Source organism: Chroicocephalus ridibundus, chromosome 13, assembly GCF_963924245.1.
Source record: "Chroicocephalus ridibundus chromosome 13, bChrRid1.1, whole genome shotgun sequence".
Classification (NCBI taxonomy): Eukaryota; Metazoa; Chordata; class Aves; order Charadriiformes; family Laridae; genus Chroicocephalus; species Chroicocephalus ridibundus.
Genome location: NC_086296.1, coordinates 5,963,983 through 5,982,462, shown reverse-complemented (window position 1 = coordinate 5,982,462; position 18,480 = coordinate 5,963,983). Strand labels below are relative to the sequence as shown.

The following is an 18,480-nucleotide window of genomic DNA, read 5'->3' as shown; positions in this document are numbered from 1 at the left end:
ACCCATTGTCACCTGTACACATACTATATCCAAAAGTAGTTCCACTGAAATGATCAGGAGACTTGTGCAGTAAAATGCCACACAATATTTATTAGGGGTGGGGGGAGGTCTGTTCCTATCTGATTGGAGTATGTGTTTGGCCTGCTATGGAGACATTGTTAGTCCTGTACTAACATCATTAAAATCATTTCATGGTGATAGTCAATTATAGGTCAGAGCTTATTTCATGCAAAGGCTTAGAACAGAGTTGATAGTAACCAGAGGACAGACAATGCAGCCTCTTCTTCTCCACCTCACCGTTTCTGTATGTATGTGCATGAATACGTGTGTGTCTGTTTATACACAGTGTAATACTTACTCTTTGTAATTCATAAATTTCATAGATCTGCTTTAGACCTTTCATATCATTCTGTGCTTTCATTAAGTCAGGGTACACTGTCACTGGCATGTCAAAAAGTTTCTCAACACTGCCCAATTCCTGATGAATTTTTTCCAGTTTTTCCACTTCTTTTTCAAAAATGGCCACGAGTTCCAGTCCTGGGAAAGGAGAGGAATTTTTCCAGATAAACAATCCCAGGGATCATGAGGAATAAATAAGACAGCATTTGCATACAGTCTGTAGAAGTTAATAGTACTAAAAATGTCACATTCCTGGTTGATCAGTTTGCATGTTAATAAGGAAAGCACAATTTTCTTTTTTACATAAAATTTGAAGAATTGTCCAAACACTAATACTTTTAAGACATCACTTTACAGGCATTAATCCATTTACCTTTTTCAAGATCTTCCCCAACAGCACCAGGCCCCTCAGTCATGAATGTATGGAAGAAATCTTCCACCTCTTTGCTGTAGTCTTCAATTTGTTGCTCTGTAATCTAAAGAGAACAGTGTTTAAGTTGTTTTCCTTTCCATTTCTGATTTTTTTTCAACATTAATTACAAATATTACCTTCATGAATGTCCTTTTTATGCCTCCAAGGTTGTGATCAACTTCTGATGCTTCCAAGAAGAGAGCCTCCCACTCTTCCCTAATCTTGTTGGCCATTTCTTGCTCTTCTTTCGCTACCTAAAACAAAACAAGTAACATGTCTCACAAGAAATAATTAGTCACAAAAAAGTGAGGAGTGCGTGTTCACATTATAAATTTGTAAAACACAAAACAAGCATCAAAGTTATCTGAATCAGATTTAAACACATGCAATATGTCCATTTTAAAGTGGAAATACTGTTTTGAGAAGGGGGTTTGGGCTATACAATCTCCAGACATCCCTTCTAACCTCAATAACGCTGTGATTCTGTAAAATGTCTTACAAGGAAAACATTTATTCATTCATATGTGAGGCACTTGTGTCCCTAGCTCAAATCTGAAATGTTTTATGAGATAAGGCATAACATACACTTACTGGAATATTGTACATTGCAAGAGTTCGGTATCTCTCCCAGATGTCCAAATATTTCAGTTCCACATTGAAGGACATGCCTTTGATCTCTGCAATTGTGCGAAGGACAATTCTCAGATCTCCCAGGGAATCTGGAGATCTCTTAAGATTCTCTGATAAGCTCTGTAAAAAGTAAAAATATTTTCCAGAAGCAACACTGACAAAGCAATTAGGCAGAATTATAATTATTAGTCAAACACAAGTAAATATTATGCAGATTCATTTTCATTTTTAATCTATGTAATAAATATAGCACACAGAGAGAGAAAAAATATCAACAAAAAGTAAACCCCAGTACAGAAGGGATGTTTTTGCTACAATAAAATCGAAGTTGCAAGCAGCAGTTTAAAGGGAACTTCAGAATCACCAGTATGAACCTTTTGCCAATACAGGAGTGAAAACGTCCTGGCTTTTCATGTTACTACACTCTCCTGTTTCCCAGCTACAGAGAGGGAGGGCTCACCTCTTTACATATGACGTACCAGAATACACCAGATGATAGTTTCAATCAATTTGGAGCGTGGTTCAGATCATCACCTACTACTCCATGCTAGCTACACCAGACAACAGGAATTGAAAACACCTACCTGAATTTCCTCCCGAAGACTGAAGAGCTCCTCTCTTGCAGACTCATTAAGCGACTTTCCAAGTGAAATCACCCAGCCTCTAGCATTCTCCTGCACTGTGTAGACTAAAGGAGCCAGCTGAAGCCTGATACATCGCTCATCTTTAATCAATGGCTGTTGAGTCACTTCTTGAGCTACCTTCATATAGAACTGCAACTGTTCATCAAAGGTGATACAAGCAGGCTTTTCTGCAGCTAACCTCTCCATGGCTACGCCTTTGTCTAATTTCCACAGCAATTGGTACCTCTTCCATTGCTTCAAATACTTGCTGAGAGAAACCAGGAGTTTGTGGACATTCTGAGTAATGAGAACAGCCTGTTCAATTATCAGAGGGTTCTGGGAGATATCGCTGTAAAAGCTGAAAGTGATAACTTCATCTTCCTCGACAGGCTGAGGAGGGCATTCAATACATGTACCATGCATCCATCGTACAAAATGCTAGAGTTTTCAAGACAGGGTTGAAAAACAGTTACTTTGTAGAGAGTAATTTTAATCGAATCATTCATAGAATCATAGAATCACTTAAGGTGATCGAGTCCAACCATAAACCTAACACTGCCAAGTCCACCATTAAACCATGTCCCTAAGTGCCACATCTACACATCTTTTAAATACCTCCAGGATGGTGACACCACCAATTCCCTGGACAGCCTATTCCAATGCTTGATAACCCTTTCAGTGAAGAAATTAATCATTATTTAGGAGACTATGTAGGAAGTGGTGTGAATGATTTCTCAAATCAATTGTTTTTCTGACAGCAAGAAAAGAGATTACCTTTCACCATAAACTTGAGAGAAGAGTTAATCTCATCCTAACAAAACCCTTCCATGCACTACTCACTCTGCTTTTAAAATCTCCACTGAGTAACAATATATCACGAACACAGAAACAGGTATTAGATCAAACAGACTGGATGCAGCAGTGGAGCAGAACAGCAAATCTGAGCATAGGAAGCACACTTAATCTAAATTTATTATTTTCAGGTGACACCTGGAATCATTTCTCCATCATCACAGGGCAGGAACACTGCCACAATATTTGGCATCTTTTCTGGAAAGCAGTTCAGTGTGAACATACTTATGCAGGGAAATACTGCCACATCTTTGCCAGCAAGCTAGATATTTCATCTGCTGTAAACCTGGTGTCCTAGATGTGTCCTCGGTGCCCTTCTCCCAACATTTTCTGACCTGGTTTTCTGCTGCTTTTGAGAAGAGCTGTGATATAGAGAAGGCTACTGGCATTTCTTATTCCAACAGCTTAATTACAGAAAGCAACATCTGCAGTGCAATCTGAAAACCATTTCCTTCTGATGTATGCTGATTTATAGAACCAAATCATGTTCTTACACTAGCAAAACTGCTGCAAAGTAATAAATAATTTTGCCTGGGTAAAAATTGCATGAAGCTTTATGGCAATTTTTTTCCTTTGTCATCAGTTTGTAAAATTAGGATGGTCTGTAAAATTAGAACAATGTACTGGATATTTTGATTTCAAGATAAAGCAATATGGATCTTCCCTATGACATTTATGCTTTCCCAAACATAAAGCAAGATTAATTCATTATAATCATAAGCAAACTCTGGCAACAAGTAAATCTTTATCAAAAATCACCTTAGTGACCTCAACACAGTCTCGGATACATTGTACAGCCATTTTGTCAATCTCACTGGCATTAGGTTGCAAGACTATCTCAGAAACAGATAAAATAGCTTCTGTTTGGAACAGTGGCACATTTGCAAGAACAGCTGCATTGAAAGCCTTCAAATTCCTGGGAAAAGAAAAAAGTCATGTCAAAGATAGTAATAACCAGGTGCTGCCCCCCATGGAAATGCCCAACAGATACTGCAATTATAGGGTATGTGCTTAGCCAATTACCACCGATTTCAGCTGGAAACACTGATGTGTATCAGAGCAAAATTGTCCCACTAATGCTGATTTAATGCAAAAGCTTGACTAGCTAAAAGAAGCTATTGGAAGGAATAAATGGGGATACCCTGGTGCAAAAGGACCCTGTGACTATGGTCAACTCTATTGCAAAAGTCCAGCCAAGAAAGCACAATGAAGCTTCAGAAGTGAGTTGAGCACCGACCAGATTATAAAGACATGGATCATGAGAAGAAGAAATGGCTGGGAAGCTTTTATAACTCTGTAATGCTCTATGGTAATAATATATTCCTTATAATATAAGCCTTTACAACACCTTGCTACAAGAACCTCCTCGGCCCTAGTTGCTGCAGAAGAGGTAAAAGTAAAATCCAACAAACCTTTGTTCTTTTACTGGTGTCTCCTGCATGATAGGGATACACCTGGCACCCCGACACCAAGTTCTCAAAATTGTATTCTTTAGTAAAACAAAACCTTGATTTTAAAAATAAACCAAGGAAACGCAACTACATGCACTGCAGAAAATGTATCTTACTGCTCTCTTCTGCCAACAACATGCTAATATCCATTTTCTAAGAACTTGGGTTTCTCCTGTATCTTGTTGTCAGTTCTCCATTCTTCACAGGAAAAAAACAGTATAAATACAAATCTGTCTCAAAATGCAAATCACTGAGGTGTTCAAACTCAAAAAATCAGTATACACACTCATCAACAGATCCAGAAAAAAATGAAGATGAAAGACTGAAAATCCATTAAAGCAAACAATTGACTTACTTCACAATTAACTGTGTCAACACTTGATAAATCCTATTTTCCCAGTATGCATAATAGGAAGTTAATTTTGGAGATTTGCCACTGTTTGTATTGGCAACTCGTCTTTCCACTTTCATTAGCAGTTGTGGAATTGTAGAATACTTTCTAACCATGTGTGTCACATCTTTTGCTCTTTCACACTTAACATACTCAAAAAATTCTTTCACTTCTATAAAAGATACAAAAAATAGTGTTATTAACTGCAAAAGACCTAACAGACTTGCATACTGGAATAATTAGCTGGGCTTTATTTGTGAACATGAAATTGATCTTGTATACTGATAAAAAACATCGTCACCTATTAATGCTTAATTTATTAATATTTCAGCCCTCTGATTGTATATGGATTCAATTATTTAATAGCAACCATTAGATGTGAAAGGAATCTTTTTAAGACTTACAAAGCATTGAAAGAAATTTGATCCATCACCCACTCACTCAAGTGACAGGGACACCTGGGAGACAATCGCCTCACTGCAATTTCCATCTGAGGAAACCAGTTCAGTTCAGATGGCCCAAAAGGGAGCTGACACTCCATGCAGATTGCAGCTCTAAGGCTGTACTACTGCATACAAGAAGGATCATGGGAAAGCTAGGGGAAAAGTGATCAAAAGCAAGGTGGACACAAGTCAAATGATCTGTTTGTCTCATTGACACCATCAGCTTCAGGGTACTAAATCTCTGCTTGTGCTTCCTCTGTTACACCATGAAATACTGCTGTAACTAGTTTTGGTAACAATTAAAAGAGTTGATCATGGCAACTAAAAATGCAAAGTAGCAGACAGAGCAAAATAAAACATCACAGAGCTTGGAATATAAAGACTTACTAGGAAGTTCATCACCATTTTTTGAAAGCGGAAACTTAAAGAGATTTGTTGATTCTATGAACAGAAGTGCGTTGTTTATGTCTTCAGAGTTATTCTGAATCTGATGGACAAGTGATTCAAACTTCCTGATGGCTCGTGTACATTGGACAATAAAGTCACCAATACCTTGAAATAAATCACAACCATTTGCGTTTTTTTATGTCACCAATGCATCAAAGTTGCCACAACCAGATGTGGTTTATCTCTGAGAATGAACTGATGCTCTGCAGAAAGATAGGTTAGGTGATTTCTCACCTAATCCTTCATCTAGCTCCCCTACAGCTGTTATCTGAGAGTCTCTATCCATTTCCACTTAGTGTTTTAGACATAATAAAAACATAAGAAATACCCTCCCGGATCAGAGTCTGTCTAACCTACTATTCTGACTGTGGCAATAGGATGTACCATTTAGGGATACATTGCTGTCATATGACAAAAAAAAAAAAAAAGATTGCAGAATTGAAGAAATCTTTTAACTGAAAATCAGTATCAGTATCTAAAATAGTATCTCCATTACCTAAGGAATTCCACTTGAGTCTTCTGTGTCCTGATTTGAATACTCTCCAGAGCTCTTGAATATGGTCATCAAGAAGTTTGGTTTCTGCTTCATTCATTGTTTCCATTAATTTGTGATAGCGATCCAGCATGTTTTTCAATCCATTTGTATACCTAAGGAGTGTAAGAAACACAATAACAACAAAACATAAAATCATTATTTTCTGGAAATACAGCTCTGAACTCAGATCAAAGAGCAGATCGCTTCCATCATTCCATTCAGACTTGTATATAAAGCAAAATTTGCAGAAATAACCACTAAATATGTATTGATTATAAATGCAATTCGTTTCCTATTGAAAACAAAAGAAAAATTTAATATGGCTCCAATAGTAGCTAGAAAAACCTCTTCTGCCCCAACTCAGAAAAAGTTTTTAAGACAGCTCAGTTTGAAGCACGTAACTCAACAGGCGAACTTTAAAATCCTGTTAGGGCTCTTATCAGCATACCTGTGTGCTAAATGCCTGTCATAATTTGGGCAAAAGTGACTTATCCAAAGCTGCACAAGAAGAAAGCTGCAGTGAGTTTAAATGTTAGTTGAAATCTAAATGGCACTAACAGTTCATTGCAAAACAAATTACTTTCCTTGGTTTTTCTCAGATTTGACAAGATGTTCATTTGTGTGACATCGTCCTACAGGGTAAAGGATGCAGATAGTGCCAGAGAAAATCTTATTAGTGCAACATGGCCATTAGTCATTTTACCCTTAAAAAAAAGTCACAAAGAGCTCTCATGTTTCCAAAATTTGATGACTCAAGGCCCTTTCTGGTTTGGAGTGAAATCATTTGAAACACTGCCATAAGTCTGTATGTGAACACGTACTCTGTTACAGCCTTACCTAAGATATTTGTCTTCCTGTAATGCCACATATCTTGCTATTTCTGGGACTGGAAACCCTAGTTGTTCCATGTACTTTGTTTCATTGATAATCTCTTGGAGTACAGGAGAAAAATTCACTATAAAGCGGACACTTTCCTTTGTGGTGATAGGCTCCTCTGTCACAGAGCTCTACAACACAAGAAAAAGCAGCAGAAAGGAAAGGAACACCAAACTTACAATGCAACAAAAAGGTTAGCTTTGGTCTTTTCCAACCTGAATGATTCTATGATTCTATGATAAGGCAGTAGGTAAAAGTTAGAATGGCTGACATTCAGAGCTTGTGGAAATGCCTTTAAAATTCAATAACAACCTCAGCATTCTAATTTCAGAAACTACACACAAATACCTCTTCCATGAAAGCTGATTACAAGAAACAAACCAAATCAGCACTGTTTACATACAGCTGCAACCAGTTACAACAGAAAACCCAATGGAAGTTCATAGTCAGACAAAAGTTTAGTCAGAACAGGATTTTGCATGATCTCCTCTGGGAACCTACCTCTTCCTAATCTCAGTCCCAAGTTTTGTTGTAATGTCCCAAAGACGTTGCACCAAAACCCAAAAATTAACAGGAATCACAGCACAGAAGAAAACATAGAGAAACAACATTCACCCATTTCATTTGCCAGGTCATTCAGCAACTACGTCTTATAAAGGACAACAAACAATTCTGAGCTCAGAACTTTTAAAATTTTCCTTTCAAAAACTGTTTAAAATATTGTTATTAGAAAAATATCACTGACCATCAGATAGGTTTCAGTTCTTCTTTATAGAGAAGTCTGCTATACAATCTTCCTATATCTCACCTGCTCAAAAGTCTCTGAATTGACATGGGTCGCAGCTCCACCAGTGACGACAGTCAGAAGATTATTTTTCAATAGCAGTGGGAGTATCTGTTCCGTCCCATCTCTCCACTGATTATATTTTTGATCTTCATACTCTTTCATCCTCTTGGCCACTTGAAGATATATTTGTTTTACCTAGAAAGGAAAATTTTACATAACTAATTTTAAAGACCATGACAAATGTTCCACTAACCTGCCTTAATATGCTGTCTTAATATGCTTTCTTATTTTTATTAGATGAGAGGGCAAATAATGCCTTGTAATTAATACAGGTGATGGAGAATTTATGCTCTTGAATTCAGTCATTGATTCCGTCACTCTGTCTCTGGAAAACAGTGGGAAAGTCCCAATTAGCTTTTCACATCTAACATGGCTTGCTGTGTGCAAAGACATTCTTGGAACTTCACCTCACATAAGAGCACTTCCACATCTTAAGAAGAAGAATATGAAGAAAGTATTTCTTCCTTCATTAAATATCAAAAAACTAACATACTTCCTTTCCACGTTCACTAGCAAGCAATCCCTCTACTTCTTGAAATCGAATAATAGTGTGTTTGATCCGATAGAAAAGGGATCGGGACCAGTATATTGCTCCGGCCACTGGAGGATGATTCTTGTACAAAGGTGGATCCTTCAGGTTCTGCACAAAGATTTGCTTAACATTTTCAACCTAGAAGAGAATGAAATATTGCAAAAAATCATTTCTCCACTTGCTTCTCCATGGCCAGTATCTAACCTGCTACACAGTACAAGCTCTGAAGCTAATTCCAGCAGCAGGATAAAAACAATTATTATTTTTTTCCCCATCACCTCTTGTTTGTATTAATTGTATTACAGAGAATGTCTTCCTTTCTATATCCAGTGGAACTGCTATTGTGGCCGTGTTTTCTGTAAGATTACATTTTATTGTTAAACTCAACGTTCTTTGAAATATCAAGAAAAATGCTCTGACATGAAAAGCTTTCCCATATACAGTCTTCAACATGTCAGGAATTATTTCTGCCTTCACGGTTGATCTCTGACACCTTTTGGTCATACCATGAACTTGTCCATCACAAAAAAGCTGTAAGGTGTGAAAGATGTATTTGGTCAGGAAGGATTACTGTTGACCTACTGCTCACAAGGTAAAGGAATAGCCGCAAGCCTTGTCACATTCAGAGTACATGCAAACATCTTTCAGTTACCATACAGTGCCACGTACATACAGATATGCACATCCGTTTCAGCAAATTAACCATCCTATTTCTCCAACAGGCTCCAAAAAGTGAGAGCAATTATTATGTTTATTTTGTAAAACTTGTCAGTCTTTCAGGTAGTAAAGGACACTACAGGTATTTAGACATATACACAGATTTAAGAATGCCACTAGGTAAAGAGCTTCATGTACTACGTAAGAAATCCTTAAATTAAATACCTCTTTACAGTATTGGTCCAAAATATCATTGAACTTCATCATCATCTGCTTATTAATGGTTTCACGAGAGCGGATGTGTTTGAAGTTTAAGAGCATGTCAAGTGCAGCTTCTGCTGATCGAAGGGTCTTAAAAGATTCATCAATAAATTTTTTGGAATCTTCTTCAATAACCTAAACAAAGGAAGATGGCAAAGAAATGCTATCATTTAGAGATTCATCTTGTAAAACCAAGAAAAGAGGGCAAAATGAAAAGACTTTTTAATAAGAATGGTCAACCATATTTTTACTATTTTTTTGTCTTATAGATTACTACAAACTGATGCCTTTTCAGTAAGCTGCAAGAAATTAATGTAAACTAATATGTTTGCTGGGCAGGTGTATAAATCCCAAAAAACATCATAACAATTTGTATTTTGTCGTTATTCTTAGCTGAGGGGTGAAGGACTGAATGAAACCAAAAAAGGAAGTACACGAGTACAGGGAGGTCATATATAGCCTCTGTTCATACTGTAGCGATTCTGCTAATGAACAAAAAGTGTGCTTCACCATTTTCATGATAAAGTGAAACTATAAACAAAAACAACTTGGAAACAGCATACTGACTTTAAAATATGGTCGAATTCCTCACATTTTCATTCACATATTTATTTATATACTCTTTTCTTTTGCAAACTTATATTTTCTTTAAATGAAAACATTGATATTCTAGAAGGAATCTATATATAAGACGTAATGAGGGGGATCACAGTATGTGGTACTTACTGAAACTTCTTCTTTAAATTCTTCCATAATTAATTTCCAGTCATGTGCATTTTCAATGCTAAAAAGATCAAAAGTCAGTTCTTCCATAGGACTAGTTAGTCCATTTACTGCTCTCACTAGATCATCAACACGCTTTGGATCCCCTGTGACAGCTTTCAGTTCGGGACCAAATACATTGTAAAACTCTTCAGTGATCTGTTAATTCAGAAGAACATACCAGAAAACTGTATTTTTAATGGTTCATGTGTTATCATGCAATTGATATACAGATTCATATATGGTCAAATTTAATATTATGGTATACTTAAATGGTTATTTTATCTAAAATTATTTCTTTAAGATAGCAACCCATGAAAACTGCAAATCTGTGAAACAGTTGTTACAAGTCTGTCTGTTCATAACAGCAACATACACAGTAATATCTTTTCTCAACCAGTACCTTGAGAAGAGTTATTTTGTCTCAAACATTAAGTTCCATTTTGTCGGAATCAAAGGCACTGCTCAGGTCTTAAACACAAAACCACTCACAAAACTAAAAGCTGCGAACATTTCAAGAGCTACAATACAAAATAATCTCCTCTACGGAACAAGACACTGATCACACAATCCCTTTTTTTATTGTCTATATTACTACCTGCAGAATATCATACAGATCTTGACAGATTGAAGCCATATAATCCGTTTTTTCAAATAAACGTTTTCGGTCAAATTCCCAGTGTTGCTCTCTTCCTGATATTTCAATTTGGGCACGAACGGCAAAATAACATTCCTTCCATTGTTCAAGAGTGCTTTTGGCTCCTGCTATTTTCTTTTTTGCAGCAGCTCTATCTTCTCTATTAATCAAATCAAAACAGTTAAGATACTATAGATAAAAAGACTATAGATAGAAAACTATATCTCAACTGGATTAATATGCCCTGGTTTAGCAGCTTCTAATTATAAAAGATCTAGGCAAAACTTAAAACTGTGAGGTCTTAATTTTTAATATGACTGATTTTGAGAGGAGATATTATTTCAGTACTGATTTTGATTATATTTCTGTCACTTCTTTATCACTATAATTCTATTGGGTTTATTAATTTACGTCCTTTCTAGACAAAAGAGGACCAGCACCGATTTCTTCAGGGCTGATTCAGTAACTCATGAAAATTACAAAATAAATTGACTTTTAATTGACCTTCTAATACAACTTCAGATAGTGAAAAATGATGAAACCTGTTGGATTAAAGTGCTATCTACTGCACTTCCTGTAAGACAAGGAAGTTTTTAATAAATACAGCCCAGTTAAACAGGAATCCAGTACTTACTTAAACAGCGTGTGTAAATCCACAACTTTGTACACTCTTTCTGAAATTTCCCATGCAATTCGTTCCATGAGTGGTACCATCCGTTCATCCTTGTTGTAATGCCGTGAGATAACCCATACCATTCTCAAGGCATTCATCAGTGAAGGAATTGTATCCAAAACAACATGAAATCCAGTGCCATATGTTAAATTCTATTAAATTTATTATAAATATTGTGAATAACATGTCATGAAAATATACAGATACATACTCTATAAACCAGTATTTTTTCTATAGATACCCAAAGTTAAGAAATTCTGTGACATTGTAAAATAAAATACCCAGTCAAGGCAACACCTTGGTACCCAAGTAACACACTTGGTTAAGGATGTGCAAATCTGCATCGATTCTCCAAATGCTTTTTAGATCCTGTCTCATTAATATTCTCTTTTCTGTAAAAGATGTCCCAAGACTGGTTTTGGCTTAACTCTTTATTTGGATGTTTGGATGATCTTCAATAAAGCTTAAAAATTGAGACATCAGCTGTAATCAGTGATAGAAGCTACCTCAAAAATGGACTAGAGGAACCTTTATTTTCCCCAATTCAGCTATGCTAACAAATTTTCCCAAGCCTGTGTTTTACAAACCAAGCTCTTCACAGCTCTGGGCTTCTGCTTTCAATTATTAGAACAACTGTCACTCAAACAAAACAAGCAAGCCTTTTTTTTATTAACTATAAAAAAGGTAGAGTATATCTTTATTGTTGATAAAAAGTAAAAAATAAACAACGGATGATTGTGTCAACGGAGAAACCAAACTCAGACAACTACAGTTAAAACTTCACAAAGTCTTCTTAAGGATACATACCTTCAAATGGCGTTCAAGAGTTGAAAGAAACTTAACATTATCCATAGCTTCCACATGACATTTTCTGAGGTCTCTTAAGACTATCTGTAAATCTCCAGTATGCTCAGATTCAGCTTCCTGTAATATTGCCAAGACTTTTTGCACTTCTGGAAGCTTTGTCTGTTCAGTAAGAGCACTTAAAGTATCATTTCTTTCACGCCAAAGGTTAATTTCTGCAAGTGGACCATCACCCTACAAGTAATGTGGAATAAAATAAAAATTCTAAATTACTGTTACACAAGAGTGAAAACCTATAACCAGGACTATATTTGTTCCTTCTTTTCAATATGCTGTATGCTCAGAAAACCCTGACATGATTCAACCATGCAAAAAAAAACAGACGGAAGAAGATCCTTGAAATCAAAAGTTTTACACACACTGAAGGGCACTGCTCATGAGGAGTATATCCCTGAGTTGAAGCTGGAGAGTCCATGCTTGCAAAAGTTTATGCGCAAGTAACTTTGTAGACATTAAATACCACAGTATGTCTAATGGTATTGCTCATATGTGGAAGTGTTTGCAGAATCAGAACCTTCCAATTGTGGGGTTTTTTTGTTTAAGAGAGGACTTTTTTCAAGCAAAAATATAGTTGTGTATTTAAAAAAAAATCATTGCAGCTTTTAAAACTGCATGGCTATCTTTAGAAGAGAGCAGATAACAAAAATGTCTTAGTTTTCCACAGTTATCCTGTGTGGGTAGGATCTGCAGTGAATTACTTTATATTCTATTTATATTCTATTTCCCAGACTCACACAGTTCCTCACTACTTTTGTTCTACTTTACATCAATTAGTAAATGGCTTTCCAACAATCAAACATGAAGACGGACTAAAAATGAGCACAAACCGCTCAAAGAGATTCTTGTGGGGAAATGAAGTAGTGTTTCCAGGAATAAAAGCAGCATTACCTGTGGAACCTTCTTCAGTTGTTCCTCTAGAGCTGTGGATATTAATTTCTGCCAGGTCATTGCATAACTTTCCAGAGCTTCAACCACTTCTGGAACTGTGGCAAGAGCACTCACTTCTCTGTCCAGATTTATAGTTGGCATCTCCAGTTTAATATTTCCTATTGGAAGAAAAGGCACATTAACTGTCTTGTTCCATCAGCATTAGTGAAGTAACATCACTGAAACGGCTTATGCCTTCCATCTTGTTAGCTACTGGACGATAGGTAACATAGCACCTGCTCTACCTATGTGAGAATACGTCAAAAAACATCCAGTTGCTTCACAGTTAACACAGTGCAAAGAAAGATATATTCCTAGAAATACATTAAAAGCACTTAGTTTCAATCCTTAACCCAATCTCTAACTATTCAGAATTCGGTTTAGGGCTTTGCTGAAGAAGATTATCAATCTGCTTATTGTAGGCCACTACGCTCCCCTTAGTGTCATGACAGCAGCCCCTGTCAGAGAAGGGATGCTAAACAACACACGAGGGTCTCATTTGGTCTACCACTTTCTATACCCTGCTATGGCCTGAGTCCCCTGAACATTGGTAAGCAATGAGGCATGTTTACCCTCTCTCCTGCTCTTATTCCAGGCTGTTTGAAAGACTACCACTGATTTCATCTATTTCTCCATACTGCCTGCTATGCTTCAGGGCAGTAAAAATACTACTGTTATCAGCAAAGATAAACTTTCATCAGGTCTGGAGCTTCCCCAGAAACTGTATGTGTTATTCTATATAAAGCCATTCCTAGGTGAAGCTCTTTCTACTGTCATGTACTCTAAAAACCACAGCGCTGGCTTAGGCAGAATACTCACCTTCAGTTTGTTGTGTAGTCTGCTGAGTAACACTTAGGAATTTTTGCCTGCTCATTTGAATCTCATTCCTCATCTGAATATTACAATATTCCACAGGCTGTTCTTTCTTTTCTGCAAGCTCAGTCGTGAGTAAATTCCTTTTTTCAGAATCTGTGTTTTCACTATCTGGATGAAAGGAAGTTTCCTCAATCTGCTGCTGACTATAGGAGACAGCTGGTGAAAGTGTCTATAATTCGAACAGGTACCACAGATTAGATGGTTCATATTAAAAAAGAAAACAATAAAAGTCAGCTTACTAGCAATTCATTAAGCAATGGATTGTTGTTCTAAAATTTAATCTAAGTGCATGTCCTTCCATTTCACCTCCTTAGCATCATTCTCTCTACCTCAAGTTCTGCAGGGGAATAGCTCCAGCATGCTTTTACAAAAGTCTATCGGCACAAAAATAGAGGTATCTGGTGTCACACTCTTACATGTTTCTCATATGGGGCCAGACAATGAAATAATGCCCATCTCCACATCTTCACAAAAAATTGGGAAACAAAATATCAAATAAGGATTAACAAAAACTTCGTTTTGGCATATGAAGGTCACTCATCGAATACTAGTATTTCTTATGCATGGTTCATATTGTCAACAGAATACTAAATAGGCAAATCACTCATAGAAACACTCAAGACTACATATATAAAAGCTGTTACACGTTTACCTGTGAGATGGCATTCTTTAGCATCAAAAGAGTATCATCAGTCAATAAACCAAACTTTATCACTTTAGGAAGAACCTCATTAGCTTCACTCAGGTCATTAGGTTCAGCAACTCTTTCTAAACAGTATACAAACAATTAGCATAAATCTAATTATTTTATACAGAAAGCATAAAGTCCTTTCCATAATAAGTTAAAGCTCCAATAAAACAAACACTCAAGTGTTATCACCTGACTCTAAGTCTTTACATTCCAGCCTTATAGGTAGGAAACGGTTTTCTGTTCAAACAAAACAGCGGTCTTGATTTGAACTCCTATTCTACAGACAGATCAGGAAAATCTTGCACAGAACTGCCATAAAATGACCAAATACATTATCATAATTTTCCTTTTTTCTCAATTGTCTTGTTTCTAAAAACTGAAACTAATGGGCACGTACAAAATATTTAGTAGCTTCAAACAACACATGTTGCTGCTTGGTGAGCCCACATAAATACTTATGCTGGGACCAATCTCTGGCACTAAATTAGACATAACATACTGTTGATTGTTCCTTGACACAGGTGTGAAAATACCTGTTTGCTTTAGTGTAGAACCTGTTCCCTATAGGGCTAGAGTCAGATACTGAGGTCTGATTACAACCTGAACCAGAGCTACTCCAGATGCTGCAATAAATACCAGGATAAAACATTCTGCTGTTGTATATCAGAATTTGAGTCAGGTCAGGAAGTCTGATAACCCAGTTGTGCTTATCACTACCTTATTGTCTAACTTTCAGATACAGCTCCTCATCCTCCAAACATCGTACACAGTTCTAGCAGTTGTAGTAACTACATCTTCTTAGTTCCTCTGGGTGCAGCATGAAAGCTTCATCCTTGATGGTAAAACGTAGGAGATAGCTAACCTCCCATAAATTTCATATGAAGAGCATTCCTGATTCCTGGTTCTACTCTGAGAGTATTTGTACCCAGTTAATTAATCTGGATATGCACTATCCTGAATCCCTGTCACCATCACCTTTTCTCAATGTGAAGTAAAGTTCAATGTGACACTGAAAACGCTGAGCCTGCAGTTATTCAGGGCACATACCTTTTGCGTCCCTCAGAAAATATACGGTAAAGTCTGATGCAAATTCTTTGGGAATTTCATCAAGAGCCATGTAGAGACAGACTTTGACAACTTTCTGTTCTTGTAGCTGAAACGGAAAATAAAAAGGAAGTATGACTATTACTGTTTGCTGCCACGTTTCTTAACAGCAAGAAAATGCCTGCTGTTAGCAATAGGACAGAATCATTAGTTTAACTCCATTATCTTCACATTGCTGCCCAAGTAAACTACTAACACAAATTAAATGTTAAAAAACCACTCAGCTAACAGTAAAAGCCATCAGCTTTAGAAACAATGTTGATTTCCAGACCAACAGGACTAAGAGCATTAGTGCCTGAAACAAAGGAAAGCACTCAAATGCCTGCCCCCCCGTGCCTTTCTGAGAACGTGCAAGCACGTACTCCCCTTCCACCTGCATCTCAGTCATAAACCAAGTCTAGTTAGAAACCCCAGACTCCATCCTGACCATCTAATTAGGTAAAAGACTTGAGGTACAAAAGCCTTTGTTCACTGTTCCTTACATTCTTCTCCCACCGTGTCTTTAGCTAGCAATTACTCCAACTGCAACTTTTCTTTTCCAAGCAACTCTGGGAATAGCTAATGTGGTGCCTGAGTAACTCTGCTGCATTTTCTCACCAAAAGTCAGCCTTTTGCCAAGCAAATTACCTTTGCAATCTCTTGTCAGTCAACGTCAGAGCCTGTGGCAGACACCACGGGCCATTGCTTTTGAACGGAAATTCCTGTTCTCGTAAAATGTTCTGTTCTGCTCTGAGTACTTGCTCTGCACTGTACCTCCTTAATTTGCCTGCCAGTTTTACTGAAACAGTTGCATCAGAAAACCAGCATCTTCATATCCACAAAAGAACAGAGTGAAATACAACACTTACCTGTGGTGTGTGTTCCATACTATCAGTTGTAGATCTTTGCTCCAGTTTACTCAATTCAGACCCTCTAGAGAGAGATGATACGTGACCTGACACACTTTCATTGTCTGTAGGTTGTAGAGGGAATGCCTTGCCCTTTTCAGTCACCCCTAAGAAAGAATAACACGAGTACTGAATTAAAAAACAGGTATTCCATTTTTCTTCTCAAAGTAAATGACTGAGCATTTTCTTCCATCTTCAACAACACCTTTCAACAACCAACCATCAAAACCTGGTGTTAATTGTACATTTTCCCATAGGACAGCACTATTGCTGAAGAACTGAATCCAAATATGCAAGTCACTACACTGCATTCCACAGGTAACTGGGCTTTATTTAGAATATCCTTACCAGCATTTTCCAATGCAATTGATCTTCTATGACAAAATAAGTAGCTTAACACATTTCAAGGTGAAACCACTTTGTAAAAGGAAATGCAAACAATTAAGGGTTTTGTCGTGACAGATCTACGATGTGGAAAATGTTTATAGTTATGTCATGCCCAAGAGGTGATTGTGAAGACACTGTAACACAGGAACAACTGCATGAATTCCAGGGCCAGTCAAGAATTTCAAACTTTATTTCATTCTGTCTTTCAGAAGGTGCACCATGCCTTCTTCCCCTTTCAGCACAGGCTTCTGGACACTTGAAAGTGCAAAAAAGTATAGTTGCATCCTCAACTGGATCATTTGTGTGCTGATATTATTATCAAGCAATAAATAATTTTCCCTGTCTTACTGCTTTTGAACATTAATCTGCAGCACTGCAGCTGCCTCCATTCAGAGGTGCAGAGTGGGAAGTTGAATTGTATCATTCCTTTAGTCTACTTACACCCACACCAGGCTTCAGCACTTAACTTTCATTGTCCTATCTTTTTTGCACAGTATGAACAAAATTCTTTTATGGATATAAAATACCAGGCCATGACTCTCTGCTTCTGCAAGTAACTGTTTCAGAAGCTTGTGGAAGTTACATAGATACTGATAGCAGAGAAGAAAATTGAATCTCTGAGCCATAGAAAATCATTGCTCTCTTCTGACACCGTTTCTATCACTTTTTCTTCATTTTTTCTATTTTTTTTTGTGAAAGGCTGCTCTGCAATACTGTGGTTAAAGTATTAGACCTATGGTAACTCTTTACAGGATCACTTTTATTCTCAACAAACTACATCAGAATAAAGAGAAGAGCTTGCAACTCTCCAGGGGAATGAATTAATTCCTACTAAACGGAACATACTTGTTTTATATATTTTCATAAAATTAATCTCTAGGAATCTGAAATTACAAAACCAGTAAAAGATGTCACAGACAAAGACTGGATAGAAGATCTGTGCTTGTGGGTTGGTTTTGTTCACCCCAGCCTCTTTCTTTCCACCTGTTTGGAAAAGATGAAAGGGCCAAACTAGGATAGGTTTCTTTCAAAGGAACATCCTGAGGGAGAAGGTCCTGAGAAAAATTAAATTAGCTACACTGCCCAGGACACTATCCACAAAATCAGATCTACTTTTCTGGGAAAGAAGCTGTTGATGTTACAGATACAGCTGGATCTGCTCAAGAGAGCCATGTTAGCTAGTCACATTTAGCCACCACAGCAGTATGGCCTGCAACGACTACACTTTGGCCGCTCAAACCACCTACTTTCTTCCAACGCCACAGAGGAGGCTGTTTCAGTCAACTGCTCAGGAAGGAGGTTATCCGGGCCTTCCT

General features: G+C 37.2%; 1 protein-coding gene across 1 annotated transcript in view; it reads right to left on the bottom strand.

Moving 5' to 3' along the window:
* Nucleotides 1-18,480, bottom strand: part of DNAH10 (dynein axonemal heavy chain 10) — a 57,505-nt gene that overhangs the window by 38,431 nt on the left and 594 nt on the right. Inside the window, exons 2-23 of the mRNA XM_063351338.1 lie at nucleotides 16,739-16,884; nucleotides 15,834-15,939; nucleotides 14,748-14,863; nucleotides 14,039-14,264; nucleotides 13,181-13,338; nucleotides 12,236-12,466; nucleotides 11,390-11,580; nucleotides 10,717-10,915; nucleotides 10,083-10,277; nucleotides 9,321-9,491; nucleotides 8,400-8,576; nucleotides 7,916-8,041; nucleotides 7,021-7,190; nucleotides 6,145-6,296; nucleotides 5,589-5,753; nucleotides 4,723-4,930; nucleotides 3,676-3,832; nucleotides 2,026-2,502; nucleotides 1,403-1,561; nucleotides 949-1,065; nucleotides 773-875; nucleotides 359-537 (exon numbers count right to left, since the gene is read on the bottom strand). Coding sequence (XP_063207408.1) covers nucleotides 359-537; nucleotides 773-875; nucleotides 949-1,065; nucleotides 1,403-1,561; nucleotides 2,026-2,502; nucleotides 3,676-3,832; nucleotides 4,723-4,930; nucleotides 5,589-5,753; nucleotides 6,145-6,296; nucleotides 7,021-7,190; nucleotides 7,916-8,041; nucleotides 8,400-8,576; nucleotides 9,321-9,491; nucleotides 10,083-10,277; nucleotides 10,717-10,915; nucleotides 11,390-11,580; nucleotides 12,236-12,466; nucleotides 13,181-13,338; nucleotides 14,039-14,264; nucleotides 14,748-14,863; nucleotides 15,834-15,939; nucleotides 16,739-16,884 — 3,929 coding nt within the window. The remainder of the gene's footprint in view (nucleotides 1-358; nucleotides 538-772; nucleotides 876-948; nucleotides 1,066-1,402; nucleotides 1,562-2,025; nucleotides 2,503-3,675; nucleotides 3,833-4,722; nucleotides 4,931-5,588; nucleotides 5,754-6,144; nucleotides 6,297-7,020; nucleotides 7,191-7,915; nucleotides 8,042-8,399; nucleotides 8,577-9,320; nucleotides 9,492-10,082; nucleotides 10,278-10,716; nucleotides 10,916-11,389; nucleotides 11,581-12,235; nucleotides 12,467-13,180; nucleotides 13,339-14,038; nucleotides 14,265-14,747; nucleotides 14,864-15,833; nucleotides 15,940-16,738; nucleotides 16,885-18,480) is intronic.